A 19,510-nucleotide genomic window follows, 5' to 3' on the forward strand; every position below is an offset into this window, starting at 1 on the left:
AAACCTGACATAATCCGGACACAGTTATCATCATATGTGAAGTCCTTGTCTGCCCTCAAGTGCCAGGCAGTGGCGAGATCAGGGCACTACATAGGCCCGAAGTATGAGCTGGACACAGACCAGGCTGCAATTATGCTTTAAGAGGCCTGAATGAGTGAGGTGGAGAACAGGGAACAGGCATCCCATGCTGAAGCAAAAACAGCACAAAGGCTGAGAGGAATTCAACTGGCAGTTAAGAAATGAGAGAACCCTTCTCTGAAAGATCAGTGAGAGCAACTTTCTGGCACATGGTCAGTGCCCCAGGGCAGGGGTTTGTCCATCATGTTCACTCAAGTATCCCCAAAGCCTAGCTCAGTGCCTGGCACATGGAAGCCAGTCCTGAAAATAGCCATTTTTTTTTTCCTGATTATAAAAGTAATAGGTACTCACTGTAGAAGACTCGGGTAATACAGAAAAGCTGAATATGACAGTAATCTTTATAAATCGCCCCGCCCACAGGATGCCTCTACCACCAGTTTGGTAAATCCAACAGCATAATGCTTATAATTCTTAAAGCAGTGTTCCAGCAGAGCATTTCTCAGCAATGCACATAAAGTGGAATACTTAGTCATTTGGCTTTACACAACCTCACTTGACACGCTAAAAAGAAAAGAGTCTACCTCTGTTCTTTGTCGATAGAAACAATAATGCAATCGGAAGGCCTCTCTCGGTCACGCTCTTTCTGAACCACTTGATAAAAGTGCTGGAAAAGCCCCTCTTTCCGAGCGTCCCTGCCGCTGGCATCATCTGGAAAATATTGATGTATTCATGCTTTTTGCGAGGCCAAAAGTAGGTGAGCAAAACTCACCAGAAGAAAGGTTTTCAGGGTGTCTTACAAAAGTGTAAATCAAAGACAACACAGCTACAAAGAACAGACAAGGAAAATATAAGACACTTTCAACAAGATTCTTACCCAGCTGAGAGTACTGGCATCGCGCATGGCTGTCTTCATTCCCTTTTGTATAATCAGCCACCCTCCGCCATAATTCTTCAATGCTGTTGGATGCATGAAAATATAATAGTTTGTGCAAATACTGTCTCCCTCTAAACGGGTCCCCAAAAGCCCAAAAATAAATGCCAGATCACCAAGCACAACATATAGGCACCTAAATAAAGACTAAAACGAAGCTCAGTGATCTGTTCTTGTTTCACAATATTGTTAGTTTCTGGAATTTTCTGCTCTTTCCCATTCATTTCCTTTTGTCTGTTATAATGAAAAGTACTACATGGAGCCATTGATCTTTGTCAAGTAAGATTCAGATATAGACAGAGTGAGATTCATACTTTCAGGTGTTTATTCTAAAGGACATGAGAGAATTTCATCTGAAGTGTTCATCTTTTAAACAAGGGGTGCTTATCTCTGAAGGTTTTCACTGGATATGGGCGAAAAGACGAATCAACAAGATCTGCCCACTTTACTCCTAAACACTCTACAGCTCCCGTGAGCAAGCGATTTCCCCTTGCTAAAGGTGTGCAGAATAGTGCACAGATGCTGGGTGATCTATCAGCCATCTAAAGTGGTCCCCCCTGCTGTGATTTAACAGGGAAGGGGGCATTCAATGCACTATGGACCTTAAATCAGGCATTTTTACTGCAGCTCCCCAGCATCCAGACACCGATGTTTCTGTCCACAAGGAATGTCCTGCCAGAGAGAGAACCCCCTCGGCAGGCAGCAATTAGCTCTTTTCTCACCAGAGGCATCACACTGCCTGGCAAAGCAGCCGTGGAGCACCTCAAACCATGACTACTCAGCAAGCTGCCAACAAGCGTTGATTCCCTTTGCTCTTTCCCTGTGCGATGCTCATTCGGGTTCTTGTCCACGTCCAACCGCCTGACAGAGCAATCGCAGCTCCAGACTTTTAGACGCAAAGCTTTTGCCTAAGTCCATGCCTCCCCTACTGCCCTGAGAATCCTGAGCTACACAAGAACGCTCCCCTCCCGCAAGCAGGCTTTATCTTTGTCTGCTGTCTCTGACAAATGCTGGCCATTGACTCCAGAGGCCATTCTTCAGACTGCCTGCTTTCTCTAACCCTGCTACACTATGCTCTTACAGGCTTCCCCTCAAACTTCATACAGTTACTTTCTTTTAATGAAGGGGTATTGTAAACTCCCCACCACTACCCTAAATAATAAGGGGGGGCTTACTGGGAGGTGCCCTAGAAGCTGGTACCTGTTCATCCAGGAAAGGCAGTATGTTGAAACTGCAGCTACCTGAGTTTGAATCTCAACTCCATCACTTACTTACCAGCTTGAACAAGTTACTTAACATCATTATGCCTTAGTCTCCTCACCTGTAAAATGGGGCTATTAGGAGAATCTCCCTCTAAACATTGCTATGAGGATTAAACGAGTTAATACAGGTAAATCCTATAGAATGGTGCCAGCCACAGAGAGGCCCTCAATAGATGTAAGTCCTTATTATCTACCTCTGCCTTTAGGTTTCTTTCAGGCCCAGGGCAAAGAAAATCTCTCCTTCAGAATATCGCCAAACAGTTCTAAGTCTCATTTTCAGGAAATGCTACCTGAGAGAAGCTAGCCTCCGTTAATAGTCACTCCTGAATTCTATACTTTCAAGTGCTTCTGCAGTTGAGGAAAGCACTTTTCAATTTTGAATTATTAATCTAATCTGACACAAATCTCATCTTTAATGCAAGCAAGAGAGAGGCCCTGTCAAGGTTCATACATACAAAAATCAATTTAAATACAGTTCAAGGAACTTGCTTTTACCAAAACTACAGAGGTTGATCCAAGGCAAGAATCTTGAAATGCCATGTTGATTTACCTATTTAGTTTCTTAGAAAAACTCCACTGCTGAATGTAGAAGGCAGAGTAAACTAAATAAGATAACCTTCAAAACTGGTTTACTTACTTGGGGATACCACACAGTGGTCAAACACAATGAGGATGAATAATCCTCTGCGACGTACTGTTAAGTGAAAGAAACAAGTTCCAGAAAAACATACCAGTGTGAAATGAACCATTTAAGTTACAAGCAAGGAAAAAAACATTGGGAGAGTTCTGAAAAGGGATTTTCACTTTTTATTATCAGACACTTTCATAACTATTTTTCCATTTCTTGGGTTAAAAAAAAATTTTTAAAGTAACTTTTATTTATACCTGGTCTGGAATATTGACCTGTCTCATAATAAAATAAATTCGCATTTTTTGAGCACATACCAATGGTTAGATGGTAGTAGAGAAAAGGTGTGGAGGCGTGGAAGAAGGGAGTTTCAGAAGGGAGTCCAGGGCCTGCTACAGATAACCCACCAGTTGGGTTACCCACCTTAGAGCTGACTGACAAATCCACAAAGAGAAGGCCTGAGTGGCTGAGTCCCTTCAGGCTGCAGGTCTGTTTTAGTTCCTAGAGCCCAAATGTCTATGCAAAGGTGAAAGTTAAAGCGGAATGGCTTAATATGATCAGTTGGCCTGTGGGACTTCCCAAAAAGCAAATATTAATAACATCAATTTTAACAAACACATAAGTCTGCACAGTAAGACCACATCTAAATTATTACTAAAGCTTTTAGCAAATTGAGCCACAACAATAAAATTTTACCTTAGCATGTCTTCACCCTCCTTTAAGTAGCCCTCTTGGGGAGAATAAGAAGTCGGCAGAAAAGGTTTATATGGCTTACTGCTAAAAAACAACAAAGATAAAATTACACTTAAGAAGAAATTATTTCCCATAGTCCTCACATCGGTTTCTGCAGCTCTGGTGCACTCAAAGGTGATTAAGTCTTCAGTTCAACCGGGTTTTAAAAACTCAAACAATGGCTTTTCTCAAGACTTTTTTTTTCAGAACCCCTACTTTATTTTGCAATGCCTATTTCTATTTTGCCTAGTTTGCTTGCTCAAATGCTTTGGCCGAGTTGACAATTGAAGACACAGCTCTGTCACAGAAGACCATTATAAACTCACTGACAGCAAGGAGCTTCAACATAATAAACCTGATTTGCCCAACTGAGCCAAACTCACTAGAAGTTTGCATGCAATGCTGATGGTTTGGTAACTATGAAAGATAATAATAACAATAAATCACTATTTTTTAAAGCTTTTCTTTCCCAGATGCTCCACCAAGATTACCATAAATTCTCGTGGATCATCTGCAACCTTTAATGTATCTGACACTAACTCCACAATGGAGCTTACAAAAGAAAATTCCTAAATGAATCATGTGCATAATTCTAAGTATTAAATCCTCAATTAAGGTCACTGTTATAAATATCTACATGTCAAATGCGTTTTGACAGAGACACCATCTTCCTCATTCAAAAGTTGTGTGGTTAATGAATAACATAAATCTAAATCTAAGACAAAAATAAAGGGCAAAACCTAAGAAGTAAATGCCTGCTCCAAGTTGTTAGCTGGAAGAGACAAGGGGCTAAACAAGATTAACTATTATAAATTTGGACTGAGAGGGTTAAAGAGTTATTAGAAAGATTTCCATTTCCAAAAAGGATAAGGAGCACAGATGCTCCACTCCACCCTCTTCTCGATGATCCTAGCCAAGTTTGAAGGCCATGAGAAGGAATAAGCAGATGGTTCAATGTGAGTAAGTCAAAAGGAAGTTGCATTTGCCTTATTCGGCTTCCTAGCAACTAGACTGAATGATGCCAAGAAAGCCAGCCGGCTCTAAGGAGAAACACTGCAGGATACTTGGAACCCAGTGGTCAGGCAGGGGAGAAAAGGCCTCCAGACACCCCCACTTGGCAAAATGAATCCTACCAACTCCCACACTTCCCACCTCACCAGATCCTCCCATTTGCCTCGAAGTTCCCTCTCCAACCCACCTAGCCATGCTAATGTCAACCACCTGACAACTTGAAACTCCTTTCAGGACCACCTTTCAAACTCCAGTAACATCATCAGATGAGCAGTTTGGCCCAGCCATCAAAGAATAACTCCCCACTTCTCCATGGGAGGGAAGGCCCCATGCACTCTTAATGTACCTCGGCCAGCTGGACAAAGGATTCTGCAGGCCAAAAGGCCCACGCTCAAACACTGCAGCCCAAGCTCTGGGAAAGGCGGGTGCAAACATCGGGTAGGATCCTAGAGGCCTGAGAAACATCCTCTCTGGAGAGTGGATTTACACTCAGGCAGGAGTTTCCTTTGTGGAAGTACAGAAATATGCACATGAAATACATCCCCATTACAACACAAAAGGTCAAAGGCAGGCTTAGACATTATTAAAAGTTGCAAGGTTACCCTGAGTTCTGGCAGTGCCACGGTATTCTGCCATATTCCCTGCGGCTTCCCTCTACCCAGTGGCACCTGCTAAACTTCAGTTCTCTCCTACTCACTTTGTGAGTGGCAGATTAACCACTGTCAGGTAGAAAATGGAACTTACAATTATAAATACAAGCAGGGAAATGAACAGTTTCCCATATGTTCACTGAAGATGTTTTCAACGCATTATATTTAAACCTTATAACAACCATACACGCTGGGTAATATCAACCTCCCTGCACACACTTTTTAAAAACAGATGAGGAAACTGAGGCTCAGGTCATATGACTTGCTACACTGCTAAGCTGTGAAGACCAAATTCAAACCCAGCTGTGTCTGATTTGAAAAATATGCTCCTTTTAATGCCTCACAGTCTGGAAACTCTGAGGTTAACCCAGGAAGTCTGCAAGTGAAAAATTTAGCAAAAGCAATGAAAGAAGGATAAGTAAAAGGGGTAAGTAAAGATATTAAGTCATCTTATATTTTTATGGAAAGTAAATTCCCATAGGTTAAAAAAAAACTTCTCCTTTGAGGACATAGGGAGGGCTCCAGGCCCACGCCCCTCCTGGCTGTGTTGCAGGAGGCGAAGAGCCTCCCACCACACATCAGGGTAACCACCTAAGAGCAACTCAAAATTCAAACCTCAAGATTGATATGGAGGAACCGGAACTCTCATGTGCTGCTGGTGGGAATGTAAAATGGTATAATCTCTTCACAGAACAATTTGGTAGCTTCTTAAAAAGTAAAACATACATAACCTGACCAGTCCATTCCTAGATTTTTACCCAAAATAAAGGCACATGTCTACACAAAGACTTGTACACGAAAGTTCACAGCAGTTTTATTTGTAATAGCCAAAAACTGGAAATGTCCACCAAATGTCCATGTGAATGAAAAAACAAATTGTAGTGTATCCACACGCCTTGGCCTTGGGCTGCCATAACAAAATACCACAGGCTGGGTAAAATAACAGAAATTTATCTTATCAGAGTTCCAGAAGCTGGGAGTCCAGGATCAGGGTGAAGGCACGGTTGAGCTCTGGTGAGGGCTCTCTTCCTGGCTTCCAGACGGCCACCTTCTTGCTATGTCCTTACAGGGCCTTTCTTCAGTGTATCCACGTGGAGAGAGAGATCTCTCGCTTCCTCTTCTTAGAAGGCTACCAGTCCTACTGGATTAGAACCCCACCCTTTTGACCTCATTTAACCTTACCTCCTAAAAGCCCTATCTCCAAATATAGTTACATTGGGGGTGAAGACTTCAATATGTGAATTATAGGGGAACACAATTCAGGCCATAGCACCATAAAATGGAATACTACTCAGCAATAAAGAAAAGTACTAATTCACCCAATGCAGTTGAATCTCAAAGTAATCATGCTGAACGAAATCAGAAACATCGCCTCCAAAAAAAGAATATACAGTAGTGCCCCCTATCCATAGGGGATACATTCCAAAATCCCCAGTGGATGCCTGAAACTTCAGATAGCACTAAACCGTACCATGTTTTTCCATAAATACATACCAATGATAAAGTTTAATTTATAAATTAGACACAGTAAGACATTAACAGTAATAAAATAGAGTAATTAAATTACATGGTAATAAAAACTGTATGAACATGGTCATTTTCTTTTTCAAAATATCTTATGTTGTATTCACCCTTCCTCTTGTGATGAAGTGACATGATAAAATGTCTACATGATGAGATGGGGTGACGTGAATGACGTAGCACTGTGCTGTAACATTAGGCTATTCTCGGCCTTCTGATGATAATGTAAAAAGGAGGGTAATCTGCTTCCGGTGATCCTGGATCATGGAGGCATGAGATGTTGATGGCTGGGGATCCCAGCCAGGACAGAGTGAGATGGTGAGAGATTTCATCACACTACTCAGGATGGTGCATAATTTAAAGCTTATGAATTGTTTATTTCTGGAATTTTCCAAAAATATGTCCATTTAATATTTTTGGACCAGGGTTGACTGAAGCCATGGAAAGCAAAGCCACAGAAAAGAGGGACTACTGTATACTGTATGATTTCATTTAAATAATTTACATAAAATTATATATAATATATAAATTTATATAAAATTCTAGAAAACACAAACTAATCTATAGCAATAAAACTAATCAGTTGTTGCCTGGAGAAGGGGGAATTACAGGGAGGAATGAGGAAGCTTTGGAAGGTAATACCTACATTCATGAATTTTACTGTTATGCTAGTCTGACATCCATATGTCAAAACTTAAATTGTACATTTTAAATATGTGTAATACATTGTCATACATAAGTATTATGTATCAGTAATTACACATCGATAAAGCAGGAGAAAGTCCAAGCCTTTTTACTGCTTCGTTTTTTTCCTTCTTTAATATCAATAGGTTTCAATGTGTTTCAGGTTTCAGTGCTGGTCAGAAATCACACAGATTCTGGTGTCTTTACAGAGAGAACCTTACACACCTATGGAGAGAAAGTCTGTTGAAACACTTTCCTCACAATTTCAAATTAAATGTACATGTCACTCCCAAAGCCTCCAGGAATGCTAGTACGATTATTTTTAACTTTCTACTATTGTATCTCAATTACTCAACTTATTAGACAGCTGATCTATTAAGTTCTCAGGATAGGACCCACTGGGAATAAATTTTAAAATTAAAAAGATTTTTAAGAATCTACTCTTAGAAGTTCCATCATAATTTCAAATTTCACTGAAAACAATTTGAATTTTTACATTCCTCTAGAGAAATTCCAATCAAGCCTCTAGAAATAGGAAAAGAGAAGTAACATGGCACAGTTATAAGGACACAAGCCAAAAAGTCATAGGTTCTTCCCATGACATTCTAAATGCAGGGGTCAATACACAGCTAAACACAGTGTTACAATTTGAAAATGTATGTCCACACAAAAACATCCACACAAGTGTTTATAGCAGTGTTATTCATAATACATTCATAAATACAACCAAGATGCCCTTTAATAGGTAAATAAATTATAGTCCATCCATACAAATATTTTTAAGCAATAAAAAGAAATAAGCTATGAAGTCACAACAAGACTTAGATGAATCTTAAATGCACATTGTTAAATCAAAGAAGCCAGTCTAAACAGGCTACATAATGTATGATTCTAATTATAAGACATTCTGAAAAAGACAAAACTATAGAGATGGGGAAAGGATCAGTGGTTGCCAGGGGTTTGACAGGAAGGAGAGGAGTTGACTAGGTGAAGCATAGGGGTTTTTTTTCCAGGCAGTGAAATTATTCTGCACGATACTGTAATGGCGGATATCTGACACTTAGGCTTTGTTAAAAGCCGCTGAATATAGCATAAAGAGTGAACCTTAACAAATGCAAATTTCAACAAATCATTTAGGAAGTTGAGAAGATCCAGGATGGAATACAGAACGTGACAGAACAATTACAAATTGTACTATGAATGTATGAAACAACCTCACTGAAGGGCATGAGGGGAAAAGGTATGTGCTCACCTCTACAGCTTTGTACAAAAACAGGCGGAACAGGATTTGGCCCTAAGGGGGTGATTTTCAAACCCATCTCTAAAGCCTAACGATGCCCTCAAGTGGGAACTTTCAAAGCCTATGAAAGGGCCTCAGTGATGTGGGATCCGTGCCACCAGGAAGAAGGCCAGACCCACGGCTTTGCCCGCATCTGGCCCAGAGTTGATGCCAAAGTCTTGACTAGGCCTTAAAAGGTTCCTGATGCCCAGCCCCCTCCCCTCCTCACATCTCCCTGTCAGACCTAATTCCTTCCCCAGGCTCCCCCCATGGCAACCAGCATGCCTCCCAGTTGCTCTCTCCTGCAGGCCTTACCTCTTGCTGTTCCCTCTGTCTGGGGCACACACATGCGTGCACACACACACACACCCCAATACCCACATGGCTCACTTCCCCCCAGGGCTCTGCCTGTCACCTTCTGACTGTCACCTTCTCTGTAGGAACCGCTCTCACCTTCCCCACTACCCGTGCTCCCTGCCCCTCTGACCTGGCTTTACTTTTCTCCATGTCACTCATCGAACATCCAATGTAAAACACTTGCACACAGACAAACACACACATTTGAAAAATAAACTTTATTTTTTTAGAACAGTTTCAGATTTTCAGAAAAACTATAAAGATGGTACCTATAGAAGGTAGCTCGCATATAACCCATACCTAGCTTCTCCTATTATTAACCTCGTCCATTAGCGTGGTGCATCTGTCACAACTAGTGAACCACTATTATTAAATAAATCCCATACCTTATTCTAAATTGCCTCAGTTTTCACCTATGTCTTTTTTCTGGTCCAGGACCCCATTCAGGATACCACATTTCATCTAGTCCACATGTCTCCTCGGGCTCCTCTCGGCTTCAGCAGTTTCTCAGACTCTCCTTGGTTTTGATGACCTTGACAGTGTTGAGGAGCGCTGGTCATATACTATGTATTTTTAATTATTTGTGTATTATCTAATCCCAAGTAGGGAGATAAGCTCCTAGAAGACAGGGATTCTTGTCTGGCTGTTCACTGTTTCAACCCCAGCAATTGGTGCAGGGCTTGCCACGTCATAGGTGTTTGATGAATAACCGGAGAATGAATGAATTCGCTAAAGTAAATGATTTTTTTTTAACTCAGTGGATTTTTAGGTTTCATAGAGGCCAGCCATTCTCGTCTAGCACATGAAGGAAGACAATTACTGGAACCAGAAACAGAACTTTCTCAACTTTTTTGACTGCCTTATCCAGAAAACCCACACATCACTGTACACCAGGGTCTCAGCCACCATTGGTCCAACAATTCAAGTTGCCCCACAGGGAAACTTGGGAGCTGATACTCATTCTCAGCAACCTCAGTAACTTCTTCTGTGTAACAGTGTTTATTTGGGTCAACAACTTGAATATTTTATTGCATTTGCCCTTATTATTTCATAAATATAAGTGAAAAAACAGAGAAAAGAAAATGCTAAATGCAAGAGAAGTCATCCAGTAGATTATGAACAAGAGTAAGATCTTTTAGGTCAAATCAGATACTTCTTAGGCCTTGGCTGATCACCAAAAATCAAGTGCTAGAAAACCCCGTCAAAGGCTGTGTGTAAATGGACGTGAATACCCTGCCAAGTTAGACAGACAGTTCCACATTTGACTCACTCCTCTTTAGTATCTTTTCAGGAAAAGACATCCTCTGATTCCCTCATTGTTATACCTGTTTGGCAACCTTTCAACATATGCTTAAGATACCTGTATGGCTGAGAATCAGTATCATTCATCAATAAATAATTGTTGAGCACCTAAAATCTGCCAAGCATGAACTTCAAAATGTGTCCTTTCTCACTCACCCACAGCCCAGGATACAGTGTGTTCTAAATAAATATTACAGAACATGTGAAAATTTCTTCAAATAAGAAAATGTCCATCAATACTAACTCCAAAGGTTTAGAGACAACTCAACATGTTATTCCAAAATTCTAGCCCTTAAAAAAACATATTACCTCAGGAAAAAATCAAACATACAAAGCCAATTCATAACTTGACCTCAAGTATATCATGTACTATATTCAAGAGGTAGCCCCAGTGGGAATTAATGGCATTCCAATATAATAATAATAATAATAATAATAATAATAATAATAACAACAACAACAACAATAACATAATGGTAAAAACTGCTATAAAGAGGTTTTTTTTTAAGCTTTAAGAAAAGAAAAATGAAGTGATTTAAACCTTTATCAGGAACAAACAACGGAAAGCACTCAGTGCTGTCAGATTCCTCCTTTGTGGTAGAAAGAATATGACCTTAAACTTCAAGAGCTATCTACTGCACTATGCCCTGTGTCCTCACACTCTAACACAATATGATGACAGGATATGTGAACTGAGTCTTCTGTAAGAACCTTCACTTCCTCCAAGGTAAAACAATTCCCAAGTGTCACTTTAAACATTCCATTTACTCTCTGTTGTGCATACAATTGTGTCCTCAAAAAAACCCAAAAAGGAAAAAAACATGTTCCAGTTCTAACCCCTGGTACCTGTGAATATGACCTTATTTGAAAACAGGGTCTTTGGAGATGTGACCAAAGTTAAGATGAGGTCAGACGAGATCAGGGTAGGTCCTAATCCAATGACTAGAGTCACTGGGAAATTTGGACACGGAGGGAAGTTTTCACACAGAGACACAGAGACACAGAGAGAGAATGCCATGTGACGATGGAGGCAGAGATTGGAGTGGTGCAGCTGAAAGCCAAGGAACGCCCAGGACTGCCGGCAACCACCAGAAGCAGGAAGAGAGGCACAGAGCAGATTCCACTCAGAGCCTCCCGCAAGGAACCAATGCTGCTGACACCCTGATTTCAGGCTTCTGGCCTCCAGGACTGTGAAAGTATAGATTTCTGTGGTACTTTGTTATGGCAGCCCCAGGAAACTAATACATTGCAATTCTTTCAGGGTCCTGTGGGGATTTGTAAAAAGAAACTGAGATCATACTGGAGGAAATACTGGATGTGAAGTACCACATACTTCAAACCAGTTAATATTAAGTTAACAGGTGTTTGGTCATGCTTGGTTTATGGAAACTATTTTCCTGAATCAATGTATCTAGAAATGTTATATATACACATAAATATATGTATATATACACAAATCACTACCATATTCAGATTACACTAATGAAGAAAATCTCACTTCAAGACACTGAAAAGTATTCGAGGAATACACATTAGGGAATTTATCCTGATGAACAACTTCTGATTCTGTAATTTTTGATGGCCAAAGATTTCCCCAGGAAAACTCTGATCACAGTAGTTTTCAGATGGTTGGTGTTCAACACCAGGTTAACTGAGCAGGCACCATGAGAGGCCCTGACTTTAGTAAATAAAAATCTGCACAGGTCTTCAGCTTTGCAAGTTCAGTAGCCTCATATTTTCCCAAATCAGGCAGGTGTGATCAGGTCCAGAAAACCAGTTCACACCAACCCAACCCACAGAGCCTGATTTCCAAGATGAAGGACCAATCCATGAATTTTCTACCTAACTTTGAGTGACCAGACACCCCTGTGTCTGCTGCCTAGAGCTTCCTCTCTCCCGGTAACAAGTAACCAAGAACTGACTGCCTGGCTAACATGCAATAAAGAGTTAAACAGTCCAAGCTGGAACCTGGAACATTCTCCTTCCTCAGCCAACATTACACTTGAATGGAACTGGACAATCTTTTCACATCCACTATTCCAACCATCCTCACTACCACCCTACAGGGTGGACACTGCCATCTGCATTTTACAGGTGAGTAGATTAACACTTAGGGAGAGAAGAGGGTGGTTCTTCCATTAATTCAACAAATACTAATGAAGCCCAAGGTAACAAGGTAAATAGCAGGCAGCACCTAACTCCATGTCCTGACCTCAGTTAAATGCTCTCTTCACTATGCCCCACTGTCACTTCTGGAATGTGCCTTCCCAGCAATCTAGAACATTCCAGTCAGCCAGATCATGTCTTCCTTCCTCAGCAAACGCTATATAAATATGGAAAAATTGCTACTCCTAATGCTTCTATTTTTCGGTTTATTTTGTATAAGCCCAAATATACTGCTATATTACCAATAATCCAAACATTACAAGTAATAAGATCACAGCTGACCTTACACTTTGAAGAGACCTGGAAGATGCTATACTTGGACAATGTGTTTCAACAGCAACCCATTTACAAAGCTTGCACACTATATTTTAAGTATTTTATGTTGATCTAGCTTCAACCACAGAGCTCCTCAGACTCCAGCAATACAGCCTACTAGGACTCTGCTGCCCCCTTACTCTGTAGTAAAGTAAATGTCCGACTTTATTCCATCCTGAGTTTTGCTGCCCTTTCTCCTATGTGGGCATCATACTGGTCAACAGAGGTATATTAAAACCTTCCATTATTGGGGATTATGAATTGATATGAAGCCTATGCCACAAAAAAAAAAAAAAACCCACAACATAGCCTATCCCCTTGTTACTGCCTAGGTATCAGCACATGATCACAGGGAAATCTGACTAACAATATCATCAGCAAGATGAAAAACACAGCCAACAACTCCACAGAGATGTTGAGGCTTAATGCTCACCAATCAATCCCACACCAAGGAACACTTTATACCTTTAACCTCCCCAGGGACTAGAAAATTAATGTATTCTATTGAAATGACCAAAGAAAAGATATGATCAAAGGAAAGAAAAAAATATCAGATATTAAAGCAAATACCCTTTAGATACACAGAAGTGTTCTCTGCCAAACCTGTTCTCTGAGATAATTTATAAAATTCAAGCATGTCAAACTAATAGACTAAGGAAATTTTTACTTATGTGTTTTTACTCTGTCTTGTTCCAACGGGTTAAGGTTTCACCTAAGAAAGGTAATTCACATATGGTAATATCTCATTATCCAATATTATTGAGGTACAAGATAGTTTATACACAGACACGTGTAGTGTCAAAGCTTTCTATTTTTAAGCTTTCTCTAGTGGGTTTTTCTAAAGCATATTAGACCCATCCCATCCCTCTTTTTTTTTTTTTTTTACTTTTTTTTTATTGAGTTATAGTCATTTTACAATGTGTCAATTTCCAGTGTAGAGCACAATTTTTCAGTTATACATGAACATACATATATTCATTGTCACATTCTTTTTCACTGTGAGCTACCACAAGATCTTGTTATATTTCCCTGTGCTATACAGTATAATGTTGTTTATCTATTCTACATAAGCCTGTCAGTATCTACAGATTTTGAACTCCCAGTCTGTCCCTTCACACCCCCCTCCCTTGGCAACCACAAGTTTGTATTCTATGTCTCTAAGTCTGTTTCTGTTTTGTATTTATGTTCTTTTTTTTTTTTTATTCCTCATATGAGCGATCTCATATGGTATTTTTCTTTCTCTTTCTGGCTTACTTCACTTAGAATGACATTCTCCAGGGACATCCATGTTGCTGTAAATGGCATTATGTTGTTGTTTTTATGGCTAAATAGTATTCCATTGTATAAATATACCACATCTTCTTTATCCAGTCATCTGTTGATGGACATTTAGGCCGTTTCCGTGTCTTGGCTATTGTAAACAGTGCTGCTATGAACACTGGGGTGCAGATGTCATTTTAAAGTAGGGTTCCTTCTGGATATATGCCCAGAAGCAGGATTCCTGGGTCATATGGTAAGTCTATTCCTAGTCTTTTGAGGAATCTCCATACTGTTTTCCACAGTGGCTGCACCAAACTGCATTCCCACCAGCAGTGTAGGAGGGTTCCCTTTTCTCCACAGTCTCTCCAGCATTTGTCCTGTGTGGACTTTTGAATGATGGCCATTCTCACTGGTGTGAGGTGATGCCTTATTGTAGTTTTGATTTGTGTTTCTTTGATAATCAGTGATATTGAGCATTTTTTCATGTGCCTATTGATCATTTGTATTTCTTCCTTGGAGAATTGCTTGTTTAAGGCTTCTGCCTATTTTTGGATTGGGTTGTTAGTTTTTTTCTTATTAAGTCATATGAGCTGCTTATATATTCTGGAGATCAAGCCTTTGTCGGTTTCATCTTTTGCAAAAATTTTCTTCCATTCCGTAGGTTGTTGTTTCGTTTTGCTTATGGTTTCCTTTGCTGTGCAGAAGCTTGTAAATTTAATTAGGTCCCATTTGTTTATTCTTGTTTTTATTTCTATTGCTTGGGTAGACTGCCCTAGGAGAACATTTTTGAGATGTATGTGAGATAATGTTTTGCCTATATTTTCTTCTAGAAGGTTTATGTATCTTGTCTTATATTTAAGTATTTGATCCATTTTGAGTTTATTTTTGTGTATGGTGTAAGGGATTGATTTACATGCTGCTGTCCAGTTTTCCCAACACCATTTGCTGAAGAGACTGTCTTTATTCTATTGTATATTTTTGCCTCCTTTGTCGAAGATTAGTTGACCATCCCATCCCTCTTTAACAGCTGAAAAAGCTTTTGATTATTTATGTTTTTTGACCATTCAAGGTCAATTATGATCATCACTACTGTTTTTTTTTTAATGTTAAGACTTACAATTTTTCTTTTTCATATCTGAAATTTGGGAATCTTCCTTACAATTAATGTGTACTTTAATGTTATATATTTTCCTCTTAAAATCTACTATTAAGATGAATGGTTTTTCTTTCCAACTGGAATTGTATCTCAGAATAACCAGTTTATAAGCAGTATTATATAAGTAGTACAGTTAATAAATAATGAGAATACTTGATTAATTGATTATCAACATCTTGCAACATGTAGTGATTTAATGGATGATCAATGGTTGCTAACAATATAAACAGAAAGACCACTAGGCATTAGGCATTTCTCCATGGAAGTGAACATATCTGTGGAATTACCTTGCCAGAGAAAGAGCCTGAATCACATCTCACTTCTAGATCTGCATACAACATACAGGAAATACAAGGGGCAGAAAGACAGGCTAAGTGACCCCACAGGATACAGCTGGCACAATCTAGACTGTGGGAAACTTTCGAGGACAGAGGACCTGCTTCAATGATAACAAAAAATTAAAAAAACAGAAAACAAAAGAAAGACAAGGGAAACTATAGATTTAAGAAGGTTTAAGAGAAATCAACCACTGCAGAAGATTTCACCCAGCAATAGCAGAATGCACATTTTTCAAGTGTACATTCAACAGTCTCAAGGATAGACCATATAAGGCCACAAAACAAGTCTTAATAAATTTAAAGACACTGAAATCATACCAAATATATTTTCTGATAACAATGGAATAAAACTAGACATCGGTAACAGAAGGAAAACTGGAAAATCCACAAATATGTGGTAATACACACACTTTTAAACAACCAATAGGTCAAAGAAGAAATCACAAGCTAAAGTAGAAAATATTTTGAGAGAAATAAAAATGAAACTACAGCATACCAAAACTTATAAGATGAAGGGCAGTGTTAAGAGAAAAATCTGTATGATACAACATACATAAACTGATATGTAAACTGACTATAACTCAATAAACAAAAAAGAGAAAAATTTGTAGCTGTAATCATTTACATTAAAAAAGATCTCAAATCAACAATCTAACTTTACAACTTGAGGAATAGAAAAAGAACAAATAATCCTAAGCTAGCAGAAAGAAGGAAATAATAAAGAGTAGATCAGAGATAAATAAAATAAAGACTAGAAAAGTCAATGAAACCAAGAGTTGGTTCTTCAAAAAGATCAACTGACAAACTCCTAGCTGGATTTAAAAGAAAAAAAAAGGAGAGAATACACAAAAAACTAAAATCAGATATGAAAGAGAAGATATTACTACCAGTTTTACAGAAATAAAAAGGATTATGAGTACTGTGAGTAATTATACATCACAAACTCAATAACCTAGATGAAACAGACAAAATCCTAGAAACACACAACCTACCAAGACTGAATCATGAACAAATGAAAAATCTGAATAGACCTGCAACTAGTAAGGAGATTGAGTCAGTAATTTAAAGCCTCCACAAAGAACAGCCCATTATCAGATGGCTTCACTTGTGAATTCCACCAAACACTTAAAAAGAATCAACACTAATCTTCTCAAACTCTTGCAAAAAACTGAAAAGAAGAGAACGTTTTCGCAATGGTTTTGAGACCAGCATTAATCTGATACCAAAGCCATACAAAGACACTACAAAAAACTATAGACCAATGTTCTTTATGAATATTGATGCAAAAATCCTCAACAAAATACTAGCAAACAGCATTAAGCAATACATTAAAGGAATTATACATCACAGCCAAGTGAGACTTACTCCTTCAAAGCAAGGATGGTTTAACATACAAAAATCAATGTTATACACTACACTAAGAGATGAAGGAAAAATCCACATGATTATCTCAACCAATGTGGAAAGCATTTAACAAAATTCAACACACTTTCATGAGTTAAAAGAAATCCACAAACTAGAAATAGAAAGAAAATATCTCAACATAATAAAAGCTATAAATGTAAATCCCACGTAACATCTTGTTCAATGGTAAGACTGAAAACTTTTCCTCTAAGATCAGGAGCAAGACAAAGATGCCCACTTTCACCACTTCTAATCAACATAGTACTGGAAGTTTTAGCCACAGAAATTAGACAAGAAAAAGAAATAAAAGGCATCCAAATGGGAAAAGAAGTAAAATTATGTTTGTTGATGACATGATCTTATATGGAGAAAATCTCATAAAGACTGAACCAAAAACACCTGTTAGAATAAACAAATTCAGCTAAGTTGCAGGATACAAAATCAATTTGCAAAAAGAAGCTGCACTTCTATACACTAACAATGAACAATATGAAAGGAAATTAAGAAAACAGTTCCAGTTACAATAACATCAAAAAGAATAAAACACTTGGGAATAAATTTAAAGAGGTAAAAGACTTGTACACTGAAAATTATAAAATGTTGAAAGAAATTAAAGATGATACTAACAAATAGAAAGATATCCCATGTTCATGAGTTGGAAGACTTAACATTATTAAGGTGTCAAAACAACGCAAAGCAATCTACAGATTCAATGCAATTCCTATCAAAATTTCAGGGAGATTTTTGCAGAAACTGACTTCATCATAAAATTCATATAGAATTTCAAGGGATCTCAAATAGCCAAAATAATCTTGAAAAAGAAGAAAGAAATTGGAGGCTTCCCACTTCCTGATTTCAAAACGTACTGCAAAGCCATTGTATTCAACAGTGTGGCACTTGCATAAAAACAGACATATAAACCAACAGAACAGAATAGAAAGCCCAGAAATATATCCTCACATATAGAGTGAAATGAATCTTGACAAAGTGTTAACACTATTCAATGGGCAAAGAACAATCTTTTCAACAAACCGTCCTGGGAAAACTGGATATCCACTTGCAAATAATATGAAGTTGGACCTTTTATCTTACCCCATATGCAAAAGTTAACTCAAAGTGAATCAAAGATCTAAATAAAAGACCTGAAACTATTAAACTCTTAAAAGAAAACACAAGGGAAAGACTTATGACACTGGATTTGGCAATAATTTCTTGGATATGACACCAAAAGCATGGACAACAAAAGGAAAAAAAAAGATAAATTGGACTACATCAAAATTAAAACCTTCTTCACTATCAACAGAGTGAAAAGGCAATCCATGAAATGGGAGAAAATATTTGCAAATCATGTATCTGATAAGGGACTTATATGCAAAATATATTTTAAAAAATTCCTACAACTCAACAACAAAAAGCAAACACCCTGATTCAAAAATGAGCAAAGGATCTGAATAGACATTTCTCCAACAAGGTCTATAAATGGCCAATAAGCACCTGAAAAGATGCTCAACATCACTGATCATCAGAGAAATGCAAATCAAAACCACAGTAAGATATTACTTTACACCCATTAGGCTAGCTACTATCAAAAAAGAGAAAATAACAAGCGTTGGTGGGGATGTGGAGAAGTTGGAACACTTGCGCGCTGTTGATAGGATTAAAAAATGGTGTAGCAGCTATGGAGAACAGTTTGGCAGCTCCTCAAAAAATTAAATAGAACACAACCATATGATCCAGCAACCTCACTTTTGTGTATATATCCAGAAGGATTGAAATATCTAAAAGATATCTGCACACCCATGTTCATAGCAGCATTATTCAAATTAGATGATAGGTGAAAGCAACCCAAATATCCATCAATGGAAAAACAGATAAACAAAATGTGGTATACATACTGTATTTGTCAGAGTTCTCCAGAGAAACAGAACCAACAGGATCCATATACAGAGATTTAGTATAAGGAATTGGTTCATGCAACCATGGAGGCTGGCAAGTCCAAAATCTGCAGGGTGGACTGGAAGGCTGGAGACCCAGGAGAGTCCGTGTTCCCCTTTGAGTCTGAAGGCAGTCTGCTGAACAACCAGGAAGAGCCAATGTTGCAGCTGAAGTCCAAAGGTAGTCTGCTGAAGAATTCTCATTTGCAAGGTGTGGTCAATCTTTTTGTTCTATCCAGACCTTTAACTGATTGGATGAGGTCTACCCACATTATGGAGGGCAATCTGCTTTACTTGAAGCCCACCAATCTTATCCAAAAACACTCTCAGAAACACCTGGAAAAATTTTAGACTAAACATCTGGACAACTCATGGGCCAGTCAAGCTGACACATAGAATTAACCATGACACATACAATGGAATACCACACAGACTTAAAAGGAAGGAAATCCTGTCACATACTATAACACAGATGAACCTTGAGACATTATGCTAAGTGAAA

General features: G+C 38.6%; 1 protein-coding gene across 2 annotated transcripts in view; it reads right to left on the minus strand.

Annotated features, from left to right (window-relative positions):
- Positions 1-19,510, minus strand: part of LOC116666074 (nuclear receptor coactivator 5-like) — a 43,922-nt gene that overhangs the window by 14,506 nt on the left and 9,906 nt on the right. For both annotated transcript variants that reach the window (XM_032488180.1, XM_032488181.1), the window contains 3 exons: positions 3,596-3,676; positions 953-1,035; positions 660-786 (listed from right to left, as the gene is read on the minus strand). In XM_032488180.1, coding sequence (XP_032344071.1) covers positions 660-786; positions 953-1,035; positions 3,596-3,676 — 291 coding nt within the window. The remainder of the gene's footprint in view (positions 1-659; positions 787-952; positions 1,036-3,595; positions 3,677-19,510) is intronic.

The sequence above is a fragment of the Camelus ferus genome, chromosome 9, assembly GCF_009834535.1.
Source record: "Camelus ferus isolate YT-003-E chromosome 9, BCGSAC_Cfer_1.0, whole genome shotgun sequence".
In the NCBI taxonomy this organism is placed as follows: domain Eukaryota; kingdom Metazoa; phylum Chordata; class Mammalia; order Artiodactyla; family Camelidae; genus Camelus; species Camelus ferus.